The 17,427-nt window shown below is 40.6% G+C and overlaps 2 protein-coding genes across 9 annotated transcripts in view; one reads left to right on the top strand and one right to left on the bottom strand.

Moving 5' to 3' along the window:
* Positions 1 to 530: 530 nt before the first annotated feature.
* Positions 531 to 8,537, top strand: DUSP29 (dual specificity phosphatase 29). The gene is made up of 3 exons (XM_025172458.2): positions 531 to 706; positions 4,625 to 4,845; positions 5,918 to 8,537. The coding sequence occupies exons 1-3, from the start codon at positions 531 to 533 to the stop codon at positions 6,166 to 6,168; spliced, it is 648 nt and encodes a 215-aa protein (XP_025028226.1). The 3' UTR covers positions 6,169 to 8,537.
* Positions 8,538 to 10,068: 1,531 nt separating this feature from the next.
* KAT6B (lysine acetyltransferase 6B) overlaps positions 10,069 to 17,427 on the bottom strand; it is a 95,492-nt gene continuing 88,133 nt past the window's right edge. For 4 of the 8 annotated variants that reach the window (XM_088128778.1, XM_088128769.1, XM_088128762.1 and 1 more), the window contains exon 18: positions 10,069 to 15,057. In XM_088128778.1, coding sequence (XP_087984904.1) covers positions 12,638 to 15,057 — 2,420 coding nt within the window. In that variant the 3' untranslated portion in view covers positions 10,069 to 12,637. The remainder of the gene's footprint in view (positions 15,058 to 17,427) is intronic. The other 4 variants (XM_088128792.1, XM_088128801.1, XM_088128785.1 and 1 more) reach the window with 3 other exon arrangements.

Genomic DNA, 17,427 nt, shown 5'->3' with positions numbered 1-17,427 from the left:
GTTCAAAAACTCACGTGAGTAGAGGGGACTCTCACTCCGGTGAGAGGAAAAATGCTGGCGCGGCGACTTGCAAAAAAGGAGTCGGGAGCAGTTGCCAGTAAGTGCGAAAAACCATGCGTGCTTGAAAAGGGCGCAAAGCAACGGAAACCCCGCCTCCTGCAAGTGCCAGCTGGGCTCTGCTCTAGGAAGGAGGCTCTGGCAAACCACTTCCGAAACAATTGCCTTGAAAACTGCAAGGACTCGTCCAAGCAGTCATTGCAGAGTCGGTAACGACTGAGCGCAGATTAAAAAAAAAAAAAAGAATGGGCAAGCATTTTCACAATGTAAAGGAAGTTCTTTTCACTGCATCCAAACATTACCATACAAATGGCTTCTTCCCAGCCTAAGTGGGCCTGTTCTAAGGTAATACAGGGACAGTAACCTCCTCAGAAGATCTATGTGCCTGTACATTTCCCACCAGTCTCACCTTTTGCTTCTTGTTTATTACAGGCTCTGTTTTCTGCGTGCCAACCTTAGACTCTTGAGACCAGATGTCTTCACCTGCTCTGAAATCTGGAAAAATAAGTGCTTATGCAGCAGTGAAAGTAGACCCCGAAAGTGACTATTGTACTCCTGGAGCGTTTGATTTGGAAAGGCTCTTCTGGAAAGGTAGCCCAAAATACACCCATGTTAATGAAGTCTGGCCCAACCTCTACATAGGAGACGAGTAAGTTGTACCAAAAGGCCTCATATGAGCAAAGAGATGTACATGTTTGTCATCAGTGTACATTTGAGGCAGGGATGTTTGGGTAGGGGATCAAAAAACCCAGGTGCCAGCTGTGACTAGGGGATCAAAACCCTGACCATTTTTGTACATGCCACACATATAAAAAAGGGGTGGGGCTTGGATCACATCGTCATGGCCACCATCATGGATTTTTTGACACACACACACACACACACACACACACACCTGAGATTCCTTGGTTCTGAGTTTGGTAGGGTATCTTGGATGTACTTTTATGAACCATTAGGGCACAGATAGAAAAATTGTCCTTTTTGGTCCTGCACATTCACACACACACACACACATATTATCTATCATCTGTCTATCATGTCTGTCTGTCTGTCTGTCTGTCTGTCTGTCTGTCTGTCTGTCTGTCTATCTATCTATCTATCTATCTATCTATCTCATCTTTATCAGCAGCAGCAGCCCTTCGCCGCCTATCAGTGCTTTTGGTGTGGAAAGCAGAGATGTGTCAGCCCTCCCCTGCCCTGCATTCTGATCAATTTCACAAGCAGCTTTTATAAATCAGCCCCACCTTACTTCCTTGTTGTCAATTTCAATGTCTACTACATTTTATACTGCTATAGAAAAATAAATGTGAACATGTGTTTGAGTTTCAAGAATGAGACTTCTAGGACTCATGTAGTTCTACTTCTACAGCTCTGATTCTTATTTGCAAGTTTGTTAATTCAGTCAGTATGACATTGGCTAGAGGGAAAGATTATGAATCGGAGTTCCCCATAAATGTAAATTTATAAATTAAATTTATAAATACATTCTCTTTTTTTTCCTCTCCTTTCTTTTCCGCCTTCCCTCAATTGACCTTCAATAAGGTTTCATTAAACTTTATTTCTGTTACCTTTTCCACTGATTCCTCTAATATTAATAACAAAGCCCTGATTGGTTTATTAATAAGTGTAGGTAGTAGCAGGGATGCACTGAGTAATGTTTGACTATCCCCATTTGGGGTTTATAGATTTTAATTTCATAACTATTATTTTAAATTTATCATTTAATTTTTCTCACTTTTCAAATTATATTTCAATATTGTTCAGATATAGTATGAACGGATATGGTATATATACCATTTTTCTTGCTCACTGTTCTTAATATTAATAATATATTACGTGAGAGTTCTTTGCAACATGGAATGTTAAAGGGTTGGTGATTGCAGTTAATTAGTTAGGTGATGTTACCTAGCTCGGTAATTAAATGTTTGCAAGAAAACAACTAAGCTCAGAGAACCCCAAGGACTCTACACTTAACTCTGTATTAGCCAAGTTGATTTTTTTTTTTTGGATGGAAAGTCGTATTATTCCTAAAGACAAGCAGCTTTCATCAACAGAAGACAGATTCACATGTACACTATTAATCTTATTTCACCTCTTCAACAGTCAAAGAGTCTATTCTATCAGTGGAGATTGTGGGTTCTCCGTCTCTGGATGCTTTCAAGAACAGGCTGGACAGCCAGCTCCCGAGGATGATTCAACTGGTTTGCCTGCACACTGCCATGGAATTGCACCGCATGATCTGTGTGGTCCCTTCCCAGTCAACAATTCTGTGATTCTGTGATTCTCTTATTACACTACAGTTACATCTATAAAATCGAGAAGAACTCCCGGCTGTGATAGTTTCCCAATAAAAGTAAATGTATTGGTTTACTGGAGGCAAATAGTTGAAGCTTTTGAAAATAAATCCCCTGTCTTGTAGTGTTAATGATGCAAATATCAAGGATTCTACTATGTGTTTGAATTCTAGACCTATTTCTTGTTAAATATAGATGCTAACATTTAACTGGTACTCTGGCCAGTAGATTACAGAGTTTCTTCCAATTACTGTATATCCAGTTCAGGCTGGTTTTCTACAGGGCCATCAAACACTTGATATCAGATTTTTAACAGATGCTCTTGTTTTATTTAAAATCAACAGGACTCAGCAGCCTTTAATAGGGCTTCTTAGAAATTTTGAGGTTTTTAAAAAATTTTGGATTGTTATTGAACCCCTAAATCACAGGTAATTATTAATACTGTGCCCTCTCCTTGATTAAATTATGTCGAAGTACACACCAAAGGTTCCCTCTTTTTCCTTCCCTTTTTAATTTTGGGTTAAAATCTCTTGCCTGCATAATTAATCTTGAAAATAATAATTGGATTACAGTAGAGAGGAGCAGAGGGTAAGATTTTACTCTATGGGGATAACATATTCTGTAGACATACCAGAAATCTCTATTCTTAATCTGTTTAAATAATACATGAATTTGAAATCTGTCAGATTACTCTATAGTTTGGAGTAAATTATATTTAATGTCACAGGTGACAGTAATACTCTAGAAAAGGAGAACAACTGGGACCTGGTGTTGTATCCCCTTTTTAAATGCAAATAAAAGATCTGTGCAGATAGTTTAGAAGTGTTCTGAGTGTATAGATCAATATAAATGTGATTCAGAAGAATTTAACTCTAAGTTTTCTGAGAGGTCTTGCTATGTGTATTCCACTCTCTAGTTTAAATGAATATACAGGACACTCAAAGATCAAATGTATTGTTATAATCCAAAATCAGTAATACTAGAAGAATCTCAACAGGGAAGATAAAATAAAATAAAATAAATATTAATAAGTAAAATTAATAAAATAGGAGCAGGCTAGAAAGTGTATCACATTTGCACTTTTTGCACAGTGTTGCTGGACACTGAATACTGAATGGGCAAAACCGATGGATTTAGTCAATGCCTTTTATGGGCGCTATAAAGGACCTGATGCTGACTTTCATTTAACAAAGCTGATCTACAGACTATCAGTATGGGAATGTGTGTTAATAGGCATGTTCTTTAATTTTCAAGATTTAAAAAGGGAAAAAGTTTGTGGTTTCTTCCAAGAGGAAAAAATGTTGAGTAGGGTTCCAGAGAGCTCACTCTGGACTCTAGTCTTTTCATTGTTTGTATTAATGACTTACAGGAGAAGGTGGGGAGAAAAACCTCTTAAATCTGCAAACAATTCAAAGCTACCTTGGAATATTAGAAAATTCAGAATAATTTTAATTGACTAGATAAATGGGCAGACCTTCTATGTAGAACGGTTAGCTATACATCAAATAAACAAACATTTAACAAAATAAAGCAATGATTTTCATTTATTAAAAAGAAATCAAATGCAAAACCTTAAGATGGGGTATTCTTTCCAATTGTACATAAGAAGGGGTCTTGGAACTGTACATATTTTCAAACTGAATGGGTCAGCAACCTGATGTAGCTGCAAAAATGGCAAATGCAATTTTGGATTACATCAAGAGATCTATAGGTTTCATCTAAAGGGGATAGTTTCACTTTACACCCTTTGAAACGTCCAGTTCTACCGCAGGTATTGTATTCTGGTATATTTTAAGAAGGCTTTAGATAAACTGGATTCACATTTGCTGATTTTCCATCTTGAAAAAGAAACTGGTGTAGGCCATTAATTTATAGTCAAGATTATTACAGAACTAAGAAGCATAAATAGATCTGCCATGTAACATGCTTAGTCTCCTAACAGGTATGTTCTTGTCAAACCACTGCCCCCTCCCCACCCATATACATTCCTTTGGAATACCATATAATGTTAAAGGCTCAGCCACTGTTCATTCTCACCTTGTTTTTTCATCTTTTTTAAAGTGGAAACATATTTGGCTTCCACATATAAAATTCAAGTCCATTGTACGGGCTACCCATTTTAAAATAGAAGTCATTATATTTAGGGCTATTAACTGAGAAGACGTGAAATCTGAGTTGTCTACGAGCGTTTGCTGCTCATGACATGATGTTGCAATAATGAAAGGATAGTGTTCTGAGAGCCTTGTCAAAAGCCTTTTCTGCTTTAACCACAGAAAAACTGCACTTGATCGGTACAGCCTTGAGAAAGCTGGCTTCACCCATGTCCTCAACGCAGCCCATGGACGATGGAATGTGGATACGGGGCCCAACTACTACAATGACATGGCCATTGAGTACTATGGAGTGGAGGCAGATGACCTCCCCACCTTCAATCTGAGCCAGTTCTTCTACTCTGCTGCAGAGTTCATCGATAAAGCACTCCAGAATGAGACCAGTAAGCCTACCTTTGCTTGCAAGGGACTGATACACAAGTTCTCCCTACACAGATATTTTATTACACCTCTGATCAGAGGAATCCGTTTTCACCTGCTGTGCCATCAGATTCTTGGAAAACTACCGCCATATAGCTCCCACCCATCTGGGATTCTCCTTCTTTTAAAAAGATACGTTCAGATATCAATCAGTCAGGGTAAGGACATTCAGAGAATCCCCACACCCAAAAATCTGGAGTCTGCTTGAACATCCCGAGAACAAAAGAGCAAGGCTTTCTGTTAAACAAGTGGCAAAGCTCTCACACATATCTAAACCCAACACTTGTTTTTTGAAAACTGCCCACTGTAGACACCTTCTGGGTGAAGAATCTGTAATAAGTACAATCTGTGTTGGACTGTACCACTCATTTTCACCTAGGTTCCACCTCCCAGGCCTCCGGTGGGACCAGGGCTTCTGCAGGGGATCAAAAAAGTCAGGATGGCCTGCAATGGGACTCTTTATATGTGAAGTTACAGTATTACGATCAGGAAGATAAGTCACATGTAGCACTATTTGTTCCCTTTTAAAGGTAAAGTCCCCTTCAGGTTGACCTTGACTCCTGGGTGACTTTTAGGTGATGGCCAATAAAATCCCTGCCATTGTTCTATTTGATTTTTATCAAACAGAAGTGTGTTCCTAGTTTATGACAGAACAAACCTTCAGTGCTAAGATTTGGAGGGCACTTTTCTCTATTCTGTCTATAGGAACAGCATGTGATTTCACTCACTCTGTCTCTCCATAAGCATGAGCTACATCTAGACCAGCGTTTATGCCACTGAAAGGTGGCTTGATTCTATGCCTGTTTGCCTGTTCACTTCACTGACATCAAGAGCACTTGTTCTTATGAATCTTAAAGCCCATAAGGAGCACTATATTGGACTCTTTAAAAAGGAAAAGAAAATCACCATTGGAATCCCAAGAGATTCAAGTTCCACATACCACCCATTGAGATCTGTAGCATGTCAGCACAAAGGCAAAGTCTCTGATGCCAAATCTGAGTGGTTTCTCTGTCTCTCTTTTTTTAATGTTTGCAGACAAAATCCTGGTCCACTGTGCCATGGGGCGCAGCCGCTCAGCAGCCTTGGTCTTAGCCTACCTGATGATTTACAAGCACATGACGGTGGTTGATGCTATAGGTCAGGTGCTCAAGCACAGATGCATCCTCCCGAACCGTGGGTTCCTGAAACAGCTCAGAGAACTGGATATAAAGCTGGCCTTGGAAAGGAAAAATGGCACCAACAGGATCAACGGTAGCAGAGAGAAGGAGGCCAGCACAGAGATTTAACATTCCCTATTTCTTCAAAAACAAGTAGCTACAAAATAATCAATGAGTGTGAAACAATTAGGTAAAAAGAGTCATTTGTTACCAACGATGAGGGGGGAGGGGTGTAATCGGTAGCCCTTCAAATGTCTTATTTTCAGCTTGACTATTTGCAGAGAAGAGAAGGAGCAACGGAAGGCAACTTTTAATAGGGACCTTGCAGAAGATGAGGAAGGGGGCTCTTCTATAATGTAGTTCTTTGGAGGAATGAATCTGTAAGCAAATCTGGTGATGATACTGTATTTAACCATCTAACAAGTTGGGGTACAGTGTGAAAAAAGAAGAGCAACCTACTCGGGGAACCAAATTACATCAAAAACAGATTGTCGTCGTCATCATCATCATCATCATCAATCATCATCCCAAATCATTCCACTGCAGGATGAAAAGGCATTTGGGCCACTCTCTCTCAGTCCTTGACCAAGAAGTTAAAAAAAAAAAACATGGAATAAATAGCATGGTAGATTATAGTCCGTAACCTTCAACGAAGAGATCTTCATTCTGCAGTAGATTGATTCAGGATCATCATCATCAATCATTTAACCTGAATACACACACACACACAAACGATGATTTATGCTTCGCCGGTTTTTCTTTTGTTTTTAAAGAAAAACCAGTGAAGCACAAGTCATCATCCCCAGAAGTAAATTAGCAGGACCAGCTTAGGATGTTCCCTTAGATTGTGTGTGTGTGTGTTTGTGTGTGTGTTTAGGGAGAGAAGTTGAATACTGGCTGGACTTCTCATGGGACAAGTATTTAAGTTGCCATAGACGGGGGCCAGGTGCCCACATTTATCCCCACCAAGATTCTCAGCAGAATTATTTATATCCCTGCTTCTTACCTTGTCACCTATCTTCAAGTTGGATTATTTTTTAACCCTCCCTCTTTAACATCATTTGGAAGTATTTTGGATTTGTGGGCAGTGACTACAAACCCCATTATCACAACCCTCTAATCAAAGGCAGGCCCTATTTCTGGGAATATGGGAAAACTTCAAATTCTTAAATGCCACAGGCATGACCAGTTTTCAACGGTGAACAAATCTTCCTTGTTTAAATTTAATTTTAGTTATTTTACCTTCACTAGATCATCATGTCTTCCAGACATCACTTCTGGACATCTAAAGCCACAGCAGATGAACCTAGAAGTGAGGTATTGTGATATCTGCATGCTGGCACTTTACCCCTTTCTTTTCTCATTTTCAAAAACAACAATATGGAGAGCATTGGAGTTAAATGGTGAGGTAGCTCTTAACGTAGGTCATTGGCCGTCAAAAGTATTGATCTAAAAAAGAAACTAAAAATACAGCTAAGCAGTATTAGTCTATTAGTTTATCAGCCATTTCCTATAGATAATCTGTATTACAGTCACTGATCAGCAACCATTTACTATAAGTATATTGAATACTGATGTTGTGTGAAAATTCCTTAATTGATCTTTCGTTCAGATTGCCCTACTTGAGAAGCTGTCCCCCTCCCCGCCAAGCTATGCTACAGTCAACTTGAGTATGATTCCATGCCTTCCATACATATAATCTTTATTGTGATCAATGATCTATTCACAATAAGATATAAAAGTTTATATTTACATATATAAAAGCATATAACCATGCCTTCCTACAAAACTTTCCATTTAATGAAACATGGCATACAACTTTGTGCTGCATCCATGTTTTCAAAATCAAGAACATCAACCAAGATATTATTCTAGTCATCAGATTACTCAGCAGTCTTAAACTTATGTTCACCTTTATGTGACTGTAGATCTAGCTACCTAAAATACACTCTGTTCACTTATTCCTTCCACATGTGAGGGTTGGGTGATGTGCTTACAAAGTGGCTTAGATCCGTACTGAAAGAGTCATCAACGCCCTTCATGAAACTGAAGCAATTGAGAGAATGTGGTATGTTAGCACCTAGAGACTGGCCAGGGGTCAGTCTTCAAGTATTTGAAGGGACGTCAGACAGATATTATCCCAGTTAACAGGACATGGGAATGCAGACAATGGTTAAATATTAGGAAAAGCAGTTCAGCAACCATGGAACCAATTATCACGATAGATTATGGGCTTTCAATCATTTAGATGTAAAGGCTGAACAACTATTTGATGAAAATGCACTGCAGAGAAATGGATTCATTGATATCATGGTTCCTTGTAAAGAGGGGAAATGGGGGGAAATGATGAACCATCAACATACAGCCAAATTGGTAACAGTGCCACTGAATACAATTACCAGGAGTTAAGCTCAACTCAAGGCATCTTGACCTTTTAAAATTATTCTCCCTTCTCTAAAAAAGCTAATGCATTATCTCTTAGATAGCTAGAACAGCAATTATTTTATCTGGATTAGGTTTTATTTGTTTCACTTTCATTAACTCAACTGTTATCAGACACTACTTCACTAACCCTTCACCCTCTCTTGAGTAGGAATTGGAAATTAACATTAGAACTGTGTGTCATCAGCACATAGAGGATGCAAAATGTTCTGAGCTCACCCAGAAACATTACGTAACTATTAAAAGGCGTGTGTGACAAGATGGAACTCTGTGGCACTCTGAAATTCAAAGACCACCAATGTGAGAGCTGCCAAGTACCCTTAACATTGTTGAATCGTAATGGCTTATTTCCCACATTTCCAGTTGGTCTACAAAACAGCGCTGTTAATACTTACTGAAAAACACTTCGAGATCAAAGTGAATCAATACACCCCTCAAAAGTATCATTATTCTGAACAGACAACTGACCAGAATGGATCTCCATGTTTTCATGCCCATCCTCGGAGGTTTCATTGTGGCATGATTCCCCAACAATTTTCAGTCAGAATTAAATGAATAAGCCAGCAGGTTTAACATGCTTGTGTTAAAAAGTAATATCAAAGATGAAAAAAGAGCCAAAAATATTGGTATCATCTCACTGCTGTTGGGCATAGGGAGAAATCAAAAGTAATTTTGATGCCCACTCTTCTTCTAAACTATCAGTTTTACTAAGAACACATGGAGAATTTTATATTAGAGACCTCTTATAGAATTAAATTGCTCAAGTCTCTCAAATGAAATAATGGTTGAGTTTAATTTTCAAGCCACATCTTCCATGCAGAGTTTACTTTAATGGTCAACTGTTTTCAGTTTAGATAGAAGAGGGAGCTTTTAAAAATATTGTTGTTCTGTCAAACAGTAAACACCTCTGAAATAGTTACAAAAGTTAATGCAAATTGAAAATGCATGAAATACCTACCAATTACTTTTCTTTGAGCAAGATTAGAGTTTTTGCCCATTTCTAAGCCTTGCATTATTCTGCCCACTATGATTTCTTACTGGGGCTTCCCTGCCCCAGGCCCACCATCTGGAGCATTATGTTCTTCCACGCTGTCCTACCAACCCAAGGTATCAGCTACGTCCCCATGGGCCAAACTTACTGCTTGGAAAGAGTAGCTGGGGCCTATTATTTCCCTCAATGCCTTTGCTCCATCAAGAACGCAAAGAAAAGCAGATACCAAGGAGAGAAGCATTCTTCCGTTTTTTAACTTGCTACACGCCTTTGCTTATCCCAAAGGCAAGTCCAAGAAGGGCACTGCTACCAAGCAGCTCATCCAGAGGTGAGTACGATTCCTGAAGGCCTGGCTCAGAGTGCTGAGTGAACCACCGGACTTGGTTCTAGTTCTAATTATAATTTTTGAAGACAAGCACTACTGACTGCCCATTGCTCCAGGTTTTGTAGCTGAACAATTCTGTTCTTTTCAAAAGAAAACTCTGCAGTGAATAATAACTGATATATTTCACTCATTCATTTTATTTGTTTAGAAACAATCCCATAGTCTGAAGCCCATAAAGCTAGTCTTTCAATTTATACCAACCCCCCCCCCCTTTTTGAGGTCAAAGTGATGTTCATAGCAATTTCCCCCCAAACAAGCCTGTAAAGTAGGTTGGTCTGAGTGAATGCTGGTTCCAAGTCACTGTGTGAGCTTTTGGGGCTAATGATGGACTTGGGTCTTCCTGGATAGCTGAATCAATAGTAAAGAATTGAATTTCTGGAAGAGGCTCAAATTATGAATCTGATAGATAGATAGATAGATAGATAGATAGATAGATAGATAGATAGATAGACAGACAGACAGACAGACAGACAGACAGACAGATCATAGATAGTTAGACAGATGGACAGAGCAAGCATTGGTTTGTTTATATTCATATCCAGAAGTTAGAGACGTACAAAAAAAAGGATTTTGTATATGCCCAATCTGACAGCAAAGAATTTCTGTGCAAGAATTCAGCATACTTGCTTAAAAAAAGAGACTCTCAGTTTAGGGCCATGAGCAATGTCAAGCAACTAGCTGATCATTACTTGATAGAGATTTTTCAGTATATCACAGTTGGAGCGTGTTCCCCCAAGCAAAGCCAGGGAAGCAGCTGAAATGGAGAAGGGTGAGCCCCTTCTCAGACCCACTCCCACAGAGAGCTCAATGTCTGAGCACTCGGATGCCTCCATGTCTCTCCTCTCTCTCATTAAAACTAACCCAATACACCAGAGCCTCACACAATGACACTTAAGAAAATCTTCATGACTTATCATTCTTTCAGCAGAACCTGAAAAAGATGTATAAGAAGTATAAAGATACATGTATAAAGATGTATTTCTAACCAAGTGAGACACCGTCATTTCTCCACCAGAAAAGACTGATCTCCACAGTCTTTTGGGGAGGGGAGGGAATCCAGCCCAATTTTCTATTTTGATTTCTCCTCTCCAGCAATTTAGGCCTGAGATTTAAATGTTTTTACTATCACTTCATTTGGGCAGGAGCTGGTGAATGAAAAGCAAGGTTGCCACTCCCTGAGCTGACCTATCTACATCTGTCTCTGATGTTCAGCAAGGTTTCTCATGCAACTTCCAGAAACATGTTTGCTGAATTTCATGGACTTTGAGCCACATCCTGTGATGTAGAACAAATGGCAATGGGCTTCATTATTCCCAAGTGCATCAGTTATCTCAAGACACGAGGCTAAAATGGCTCATAATTTATTTTTATGTTAAAATGTACAGCTTGTTTTTGTTTTAAGTGACTGGCTAAAAAGTTAACATAAATACAAGAAGTTTCACTGTGTCTATTTTTATACATGGATCGAGCCACTTTTGGCTCTTACTGTCACTCTGTACAAGTACAAAGGCTACCAAAAAGAAAAAAAAAGGAAGCCATATAAACAGACACAAATACCATTTGCTTTTTTTACATGCGTTCTTTAAACTTCATTTGATCTATTCACACGCTACTGTTCTATTTACTTTTCTTAAAAAATAACTCCAATATTTTATAAAGATAGAAAAATCTACAGATGGGATGAAAATGTAAAGTTTAGAGGCATTTCCATAAAATAGCAACTTTACACCAAATTCACAATTTTTTAAAAAAAATCCTGCAAATTTATCTGCATATGAAAATGTTTCAAAAACTTGATTAAACACAGATATGCTTCATTCAAACAATAAATGTTTGTATCTAAAAAAACTGTGTAACAGTAAGCTGCCTTTTTTTCCTTCTTAACTGAAAATAATCTGCTATCTGAACAAAAAGGGGAATCATCTTTAATCACACATTTGTCATTCAAAGATGCAATCCATTGTGATAGTCTTGTGTGTCAGCTCCAAGAAAAATTAATCACATTTGTGCAAGCACACTGTAACACACAGAGGAATTTCCCAATGAATTGCGTCCAAAAGTCTGAACAAATCACAACTGGAATTGCTTTCAATGCTTTTTCTTCTTTTTAAATCTAATTAGCAAAAATATATATATATATGTATGCATGTATGTATATATATTTTTTAATACCTCTTAAAGAGGGACGACCTAATCAAGGCAAAAGACCCACCAATTAAGGAAATGGCTTACTGTTAAGCACAACACTTGTACAGTACTACGAAACGCACTGTCACTAACAAAGACAGCGGCATGCGGAAGTGTCCACTCGAGGAACAAAATAATCCATGAATGCAACGCGAAAAGGCATTTACATGGTGGAGGGAAAAGGGAGGGAAGGGCGCGTTGAACAGGAGGGACGCTGACAGCCAGCACAACACCAGATGCACTCCAGAAGAACGAGGGTCGAACGGGAGCAGGCACATCCAAAATGGCAGTGAACCCTCGGCTGACCTTGGATGTTCGCAACACATTTTCCCACACCACAGAAGTCCAACTGTATAAAAAAACTGCCATTGCAAACGAAGCAAAACTGCAAATGAAAGACAAGTAAAGGAAATTATATAAGGCTTTCTGCTGCATACAGTTCATCATGGTGCCACCACAAGTATTTTTGCATTTACACCAACTGCTGGTTTTGAAATCACACGCTCCGAAAACAGTGCGTACTTGGGCAGGTCGAGCCCCCGCAGGCTCAACTGACACGGCAGCCGCCTCCCCTGCACTGGCAGCCTCGGCTCCTATCTCCGCATGTAAGAGCTGTTCAAAGACTGTTTAGTATTTATATAGCCGTGATGCGCTGGAGGAGAATACATCATGTTGCTGTGCGGGGCGGTCTGCATGGACTGCTGGGCATAGGCCTGGGTCCCCATCATTCCCATCTGCATCTGCATGGGGTACTGAGCGGTTTGATTCATGTAACCGTGATTGGCGTGGTAGCCTCCGTTCATCATCGGCTGAGACATGCTATAACCATTCATGGCGTTCAGAGTATTCATATTCATGTTCACCGAATTGACATTGTAAGCGGGAGTTGGCATGAGATTCACACTCATGTTCATGCCACGCTGCATGGTTAAGGTGCGTGCTGGCCCTTGCATGGTCACAGCCTGCGAGGCACGCCCATAAAGCTGTGGCTGATGGGGTGCTGCAGCTGGTGGCAGAGATGATGACTTAGTTCTAACAGAAACATGGCCTTTGCCAGGCATCTGAGTTTGTAGTCTTTGGGCGTGGGACAGGCCAACAGTAGATGTAGCCAAGTTACGCTGCAGAAGGGGAGGTGGCAAATTCATGGGAGGAGGAGTGAGGTTAGGGGGCGGAGTCATGGTTGCCTGGACTTGGCCTCCTCCAGGAACTGGGTGGGAAGGCTGAGAGAGCTGAACCAGTCCCGTACTGCTGAGAGCAGTCGTCAGAGAGGCACTATTTGCATAGGAAGTGACAGCAGCTGAATGGCTGTAAGGCAACGAATGGTCCATCAAGGTATTGGTTAACTGCTGCAGTTTAGCCAGGCTAAAGGTGGCAGAGGGCTGCGGATAATGCCCTGCTGCAAACTCCCCTTGGCCCATTCTTTCGTACAAGCCAACATTTGCACTGCCAGTCTCGTTGATTTCACTTAACTGAAGAGGCGGACTGAAGTTGGCCGCCATACTGCACTGCGAGAGCTGCTGGTTGCTGCTTGGAGGCCTTTCAATCACACAGGCTTGGGGAGATTTCACGTTGCAAGGAGGGGGAGAGTTGATGCCGGTGTTCTGCATCATGCTGCAGCTTCCATTCATGTTCGACATCTGCTGTGTCACTGCGCAACTACTCTGTGTCATGTTACTGGAAGTGAGAGTGCTGTATGAACAGCTGTTTTGTGAGGCATTGTTCCCACAGATGTTATTGCCCATGGTGGAGTCATAGCTGCTTGGGTTTTCATAGTTCTCTGTTGTGCTCTCAATACTACCCAGATCGCTAAATCCACTGTCAACAACCTGCTGAGAATGGTCAGAAACAGACGGAACATCCATCATGGGACTGGTTTCCATGTTCTGCAGGGATGACACCGAGATGGTACTCTGATCTGAGCTCATCTGAGCATAACTGTTTTCTAGTGCAGGCACATTTGGACTGTTAACAGAACGAACTGACTGGCTTGGATGAGACTGGACAGATGAAACAGGACTACTGTGATCTGATTGCTGACAGTCATCTAACGAGGCTGCCTGTGGGCTTTGGCCAGTATTGGAGTAATTCTGCAGGCTCTGACATGCCTCTTGAGTCTCTGCACAATCCTGAAACACGTCTTCCTGCTCTGCTGATTCCTGGGTTAAAGACTTGACCGCCTGGATCGTCTCAGAGTCTATTTCCAGAGTTTCTGAATTTGTGTCCTTGAATACACAGTTCAGTTCATTACTACTGGCTTCATTTGAATTTTCTGTGTTTTCATCTCTTGAATCAGACACAGGTTCCAGAATAGCAGGAAGCTCTTTAAGGTCGCTGTTACACTTGGGCGAAAGATCAACTTTACAGTCCATTAAACCCATCTCATTTGGCCTGCCATTCTGTTCCTCAGTATCTAAAAAAGGTTCTTGATTCTCAAGTACTTCTTTAAAAGCTTCTCCTGATACTACCGCCTCAGTTTCCCTTTCTTCTGAATCTACGTGGCTTTCATCCTCATCATCAGCATCACGTTTCTCATTACAAGACTGTTTCTTCTCCTCATGTTCTTCTAAAAGCTCAGGCTCCTCTTTCTCCAGTATTCTCTCCTCTTGTCGGTCCTTATCTTGACTATTCATACTTTCCATGTTGCTTTCATCTACTTCATCTACATTTTCTGTCCGGGAAAGCTCTAGATACTCCGACACCAAATCTCTTCCTTCATCCTCATTTGAGAAAATGGTTTCAGAGTTTTTCACTTTTTCTGAAAGAGAAGCAGCTTGGCATGGGTCACTTTCAGCCACCTCTTCGGTCTCCTCGCACTTTCCCTGAGAGTCAGGCTCCATAGGAGTCTCAGGTGGTGTGTACAAATTAAGTTTAAACCCTGGTTTTCTCTCCTTATTTTGCCTCCGTCTGGATGAACTTTGCTTCACACTTTTAGGCCATCCTTGCTTACGCATTACTGGTTCAAGATTGTCTTTACTGCTTTCTTTCAGGACATCTACATCCTCTTCAGCGATAACTGTGAGGAATGAGAAAAAGCCAAGTTAGTCAATTCAAAGTTATTATAACTAGATTATTATATATATTCCTGTTCTAATGTATTCTCACACCAGTATTTCCACAGAAAAAGTTTAGTTAAATAATTAGTTAAACTAAACATACAAAGCACAGATGCCCACAGGGTTTGGTAAAACAAATTAAGATGAAGGCCACTATGGTGCAATCTTATCCATTAGAGTACCTAAACTACTAAAGGAGTGACATTTTTCAAATAGAGATCTAATTTCCAGATCCCCTTCATGGATCACTGCCTTGTTGTGGCGAAGGGGCTTGCGTAACGTATAGCCATGAGCTATACCGTGCAGGGCCACCCAAGACGGACAGGTCATGACAGAGAGTTCTGACCAAATGTGGTCCACTGGAGAAGGAAATGGCAACCCACTCCAGTATCCTTGCCAAGAAAACCCCATGGACAATGTTAAAAGGCTAAAAGATATGACGCCGGAAGATGAGCCCCTCAGGTCGGAAGGTGTCCGGAGGGCATTTCCAAGTAGCTCCAGAAAGAGTGAAGCGGCTGGGCCAAAGCCGAAAAGACGTTCAGCTGTGGATGTATCTGGAAGCAAAAAGAAGGTCCGATGCTGTAAAGAACAATATTGTATAGGAATGTAAGATCTATGAACCAAGGCAAGCTGGATGTGGTCAAACATGAGATGACAAGATTGAACGTCGACATCTTGGGAATCAGCGAACTGAAATGGACGGGAATGGGTGAATTTAATTCAGGTGACCATTATATCTACTACTGTGGGCAAGATACCCTTAGAAGAAATGGAGTTGCACTCATAGTCAATAAGAGAGTGGGAAAGGCAGTAATGGGGTACAACCTCAAAAACGACAGAATGATCTCAGTGCGTATCCAAGGCAAACCATTCAACATCACAGTAATCCAAGTCTATGCCCCAACCACTGATGCCGAAGAAGCTGAAGTTGACCGGTTCTATGAAGACCTACAACACCTTCTAGAACTAGCACCAAAAAAAGATGTCCTTTTCATCATAGGGGATTGGAATGCTAAAGTAGGAAGTCAAGGAGTAATCGGAATAACAGGCAAGTTTGGCCTTGGAGTACAAAATGAAGCAGGGCAAAGGCTAATAGAGTTCTGTCAAGAGAACAAGCTAGTCATAGCAAACACTCTTTTCCAACAACACAAGAGACGACTCTACACATGGACATCACCAGATGGTCAATACCAAAACCAGATTGATTACATACTTTGCAGCCAAAGATGGAGAAGCTCTATACAGACAGCAAAAACAAGACCAGGAGCTGACTGTGGCTCAGATCATGAGCTTCTTACTGCAAAATTTAGGCTTAAATTGAAGAATGTAGGGAAAACCACTAGACCACTCAGGTATGACTTAGATCATATTCCTTGTGAGTACACAGTGAAGGTGATGAATAGATTTAGAGGATTAGATTTGGTAGACAGAGTGCCTGAAGAACTATGGACAGAGGTCTGTAACATTGTACAGGAGGCAGCAACTAAAACCATCCCAAGGAAAAAGAAATGCAAGAAAGCAAAATGGCTGTCTGATGAGGCATTACAAATAGCTGTGGAAAGAAGGAATGTGAAAAGCAAGGGTGAAAGGGAAAGATATAAGCAACTGAATGCAGATTTCCAGAGAATAGCAAGGAGAGATAAGAAGGCCTTCTTAAATGAACAATGCAAAGAAATTGAGGAAAACAATAGAATGGGGAAGACTAGAGACCTCTTCAAGAAAATTGGAGATATCAAAGGAACGTTTAGTGCAAAGATGGGCATGATAAAGGACAAAAAAGGCAGGGACCTAACAGAAGCAGAAGAGATTAAGAAGAAGTGGCAAGAATACACAGAAGAACTATACAAGAAAGATCTTAATGTCCCTGATGTCCATGCTGGTGTGGTCACTGACCTTGAGCCAGACATCCTAGAGAGTGAAGTCAAGTGGGCCTTAGGAAGCATTGCTAACAACAAAGCTAGTGGAGATGACAGTATTCCAGCTGAGTTATTTAAAATACTAAAAGATGATGCTGTTAAAGTGCTGCACTCAATATGCCAGCAAGTTTGGAAAACGCAACAGTGGCCACGGGATTGGAAAAGGTCAGTTTACGTTCCAATTCCAAAGAAGGGCAATGCCAAAGAATGCTCAAACTATCGCACAATTGCACTCATTTCACATGCTAGCAAGGTTATGCTCAAAATCCTACAAGCTAGGCTTCAGCAATACATGAACTGAGAACTACCGGATGTACAAGCTGGGTTTCGAAGAGGCAGAGGAACTAGAGATCAAATTGCCAACATTCGCTGGATCATGGAGAAAGCACGAGAATTCCAGAAAAACATCTACTT

This window comes from Python bivittatus, unplaced genomic scaffold (genome assembly GCF_059951505.1).
Source record: "Python bivittatus isolate LINGU-HERP-01145 unplaced genomic scaffold, Pbiv_v1 ctg000050_np1212, whole genome shotgun sequence".
Taxonomy (NCBI): domain Eukaryota; kingdom Metazoa; phylum Chordata; class Lepidosauria; order Squamata; family Pythonidae; genus Python; species Python bivittatus.
The sequence above is the reverse complement of the archived record's forward strand: the minus strand, read 5'-3'. Positions and strand labels throughout refer to the sequence as shown.

Coding starts and splice junctions, on each gene's coding strand:
- DUSP29 (XM_025172458.2), top strand. CDS start 531: ATGTCTTCACCTGCTCTGAAATCTGGAAAAATAAGTGCTTATGCAGCA. Junction 707..4,624: donor AACCTCTACATAGGAGACGA/GTAAGTTGTACC, acceptor CTTTAACCACAG/AAAAACTGCACTTGATCGGT. Junction 4,846..5,917: donor AGCACTCCAGAATGAGACCA/GTAAGCCTACCT, acceptor TAATGTTTGCAG/ACAAAATCCTGGTCCACTGT.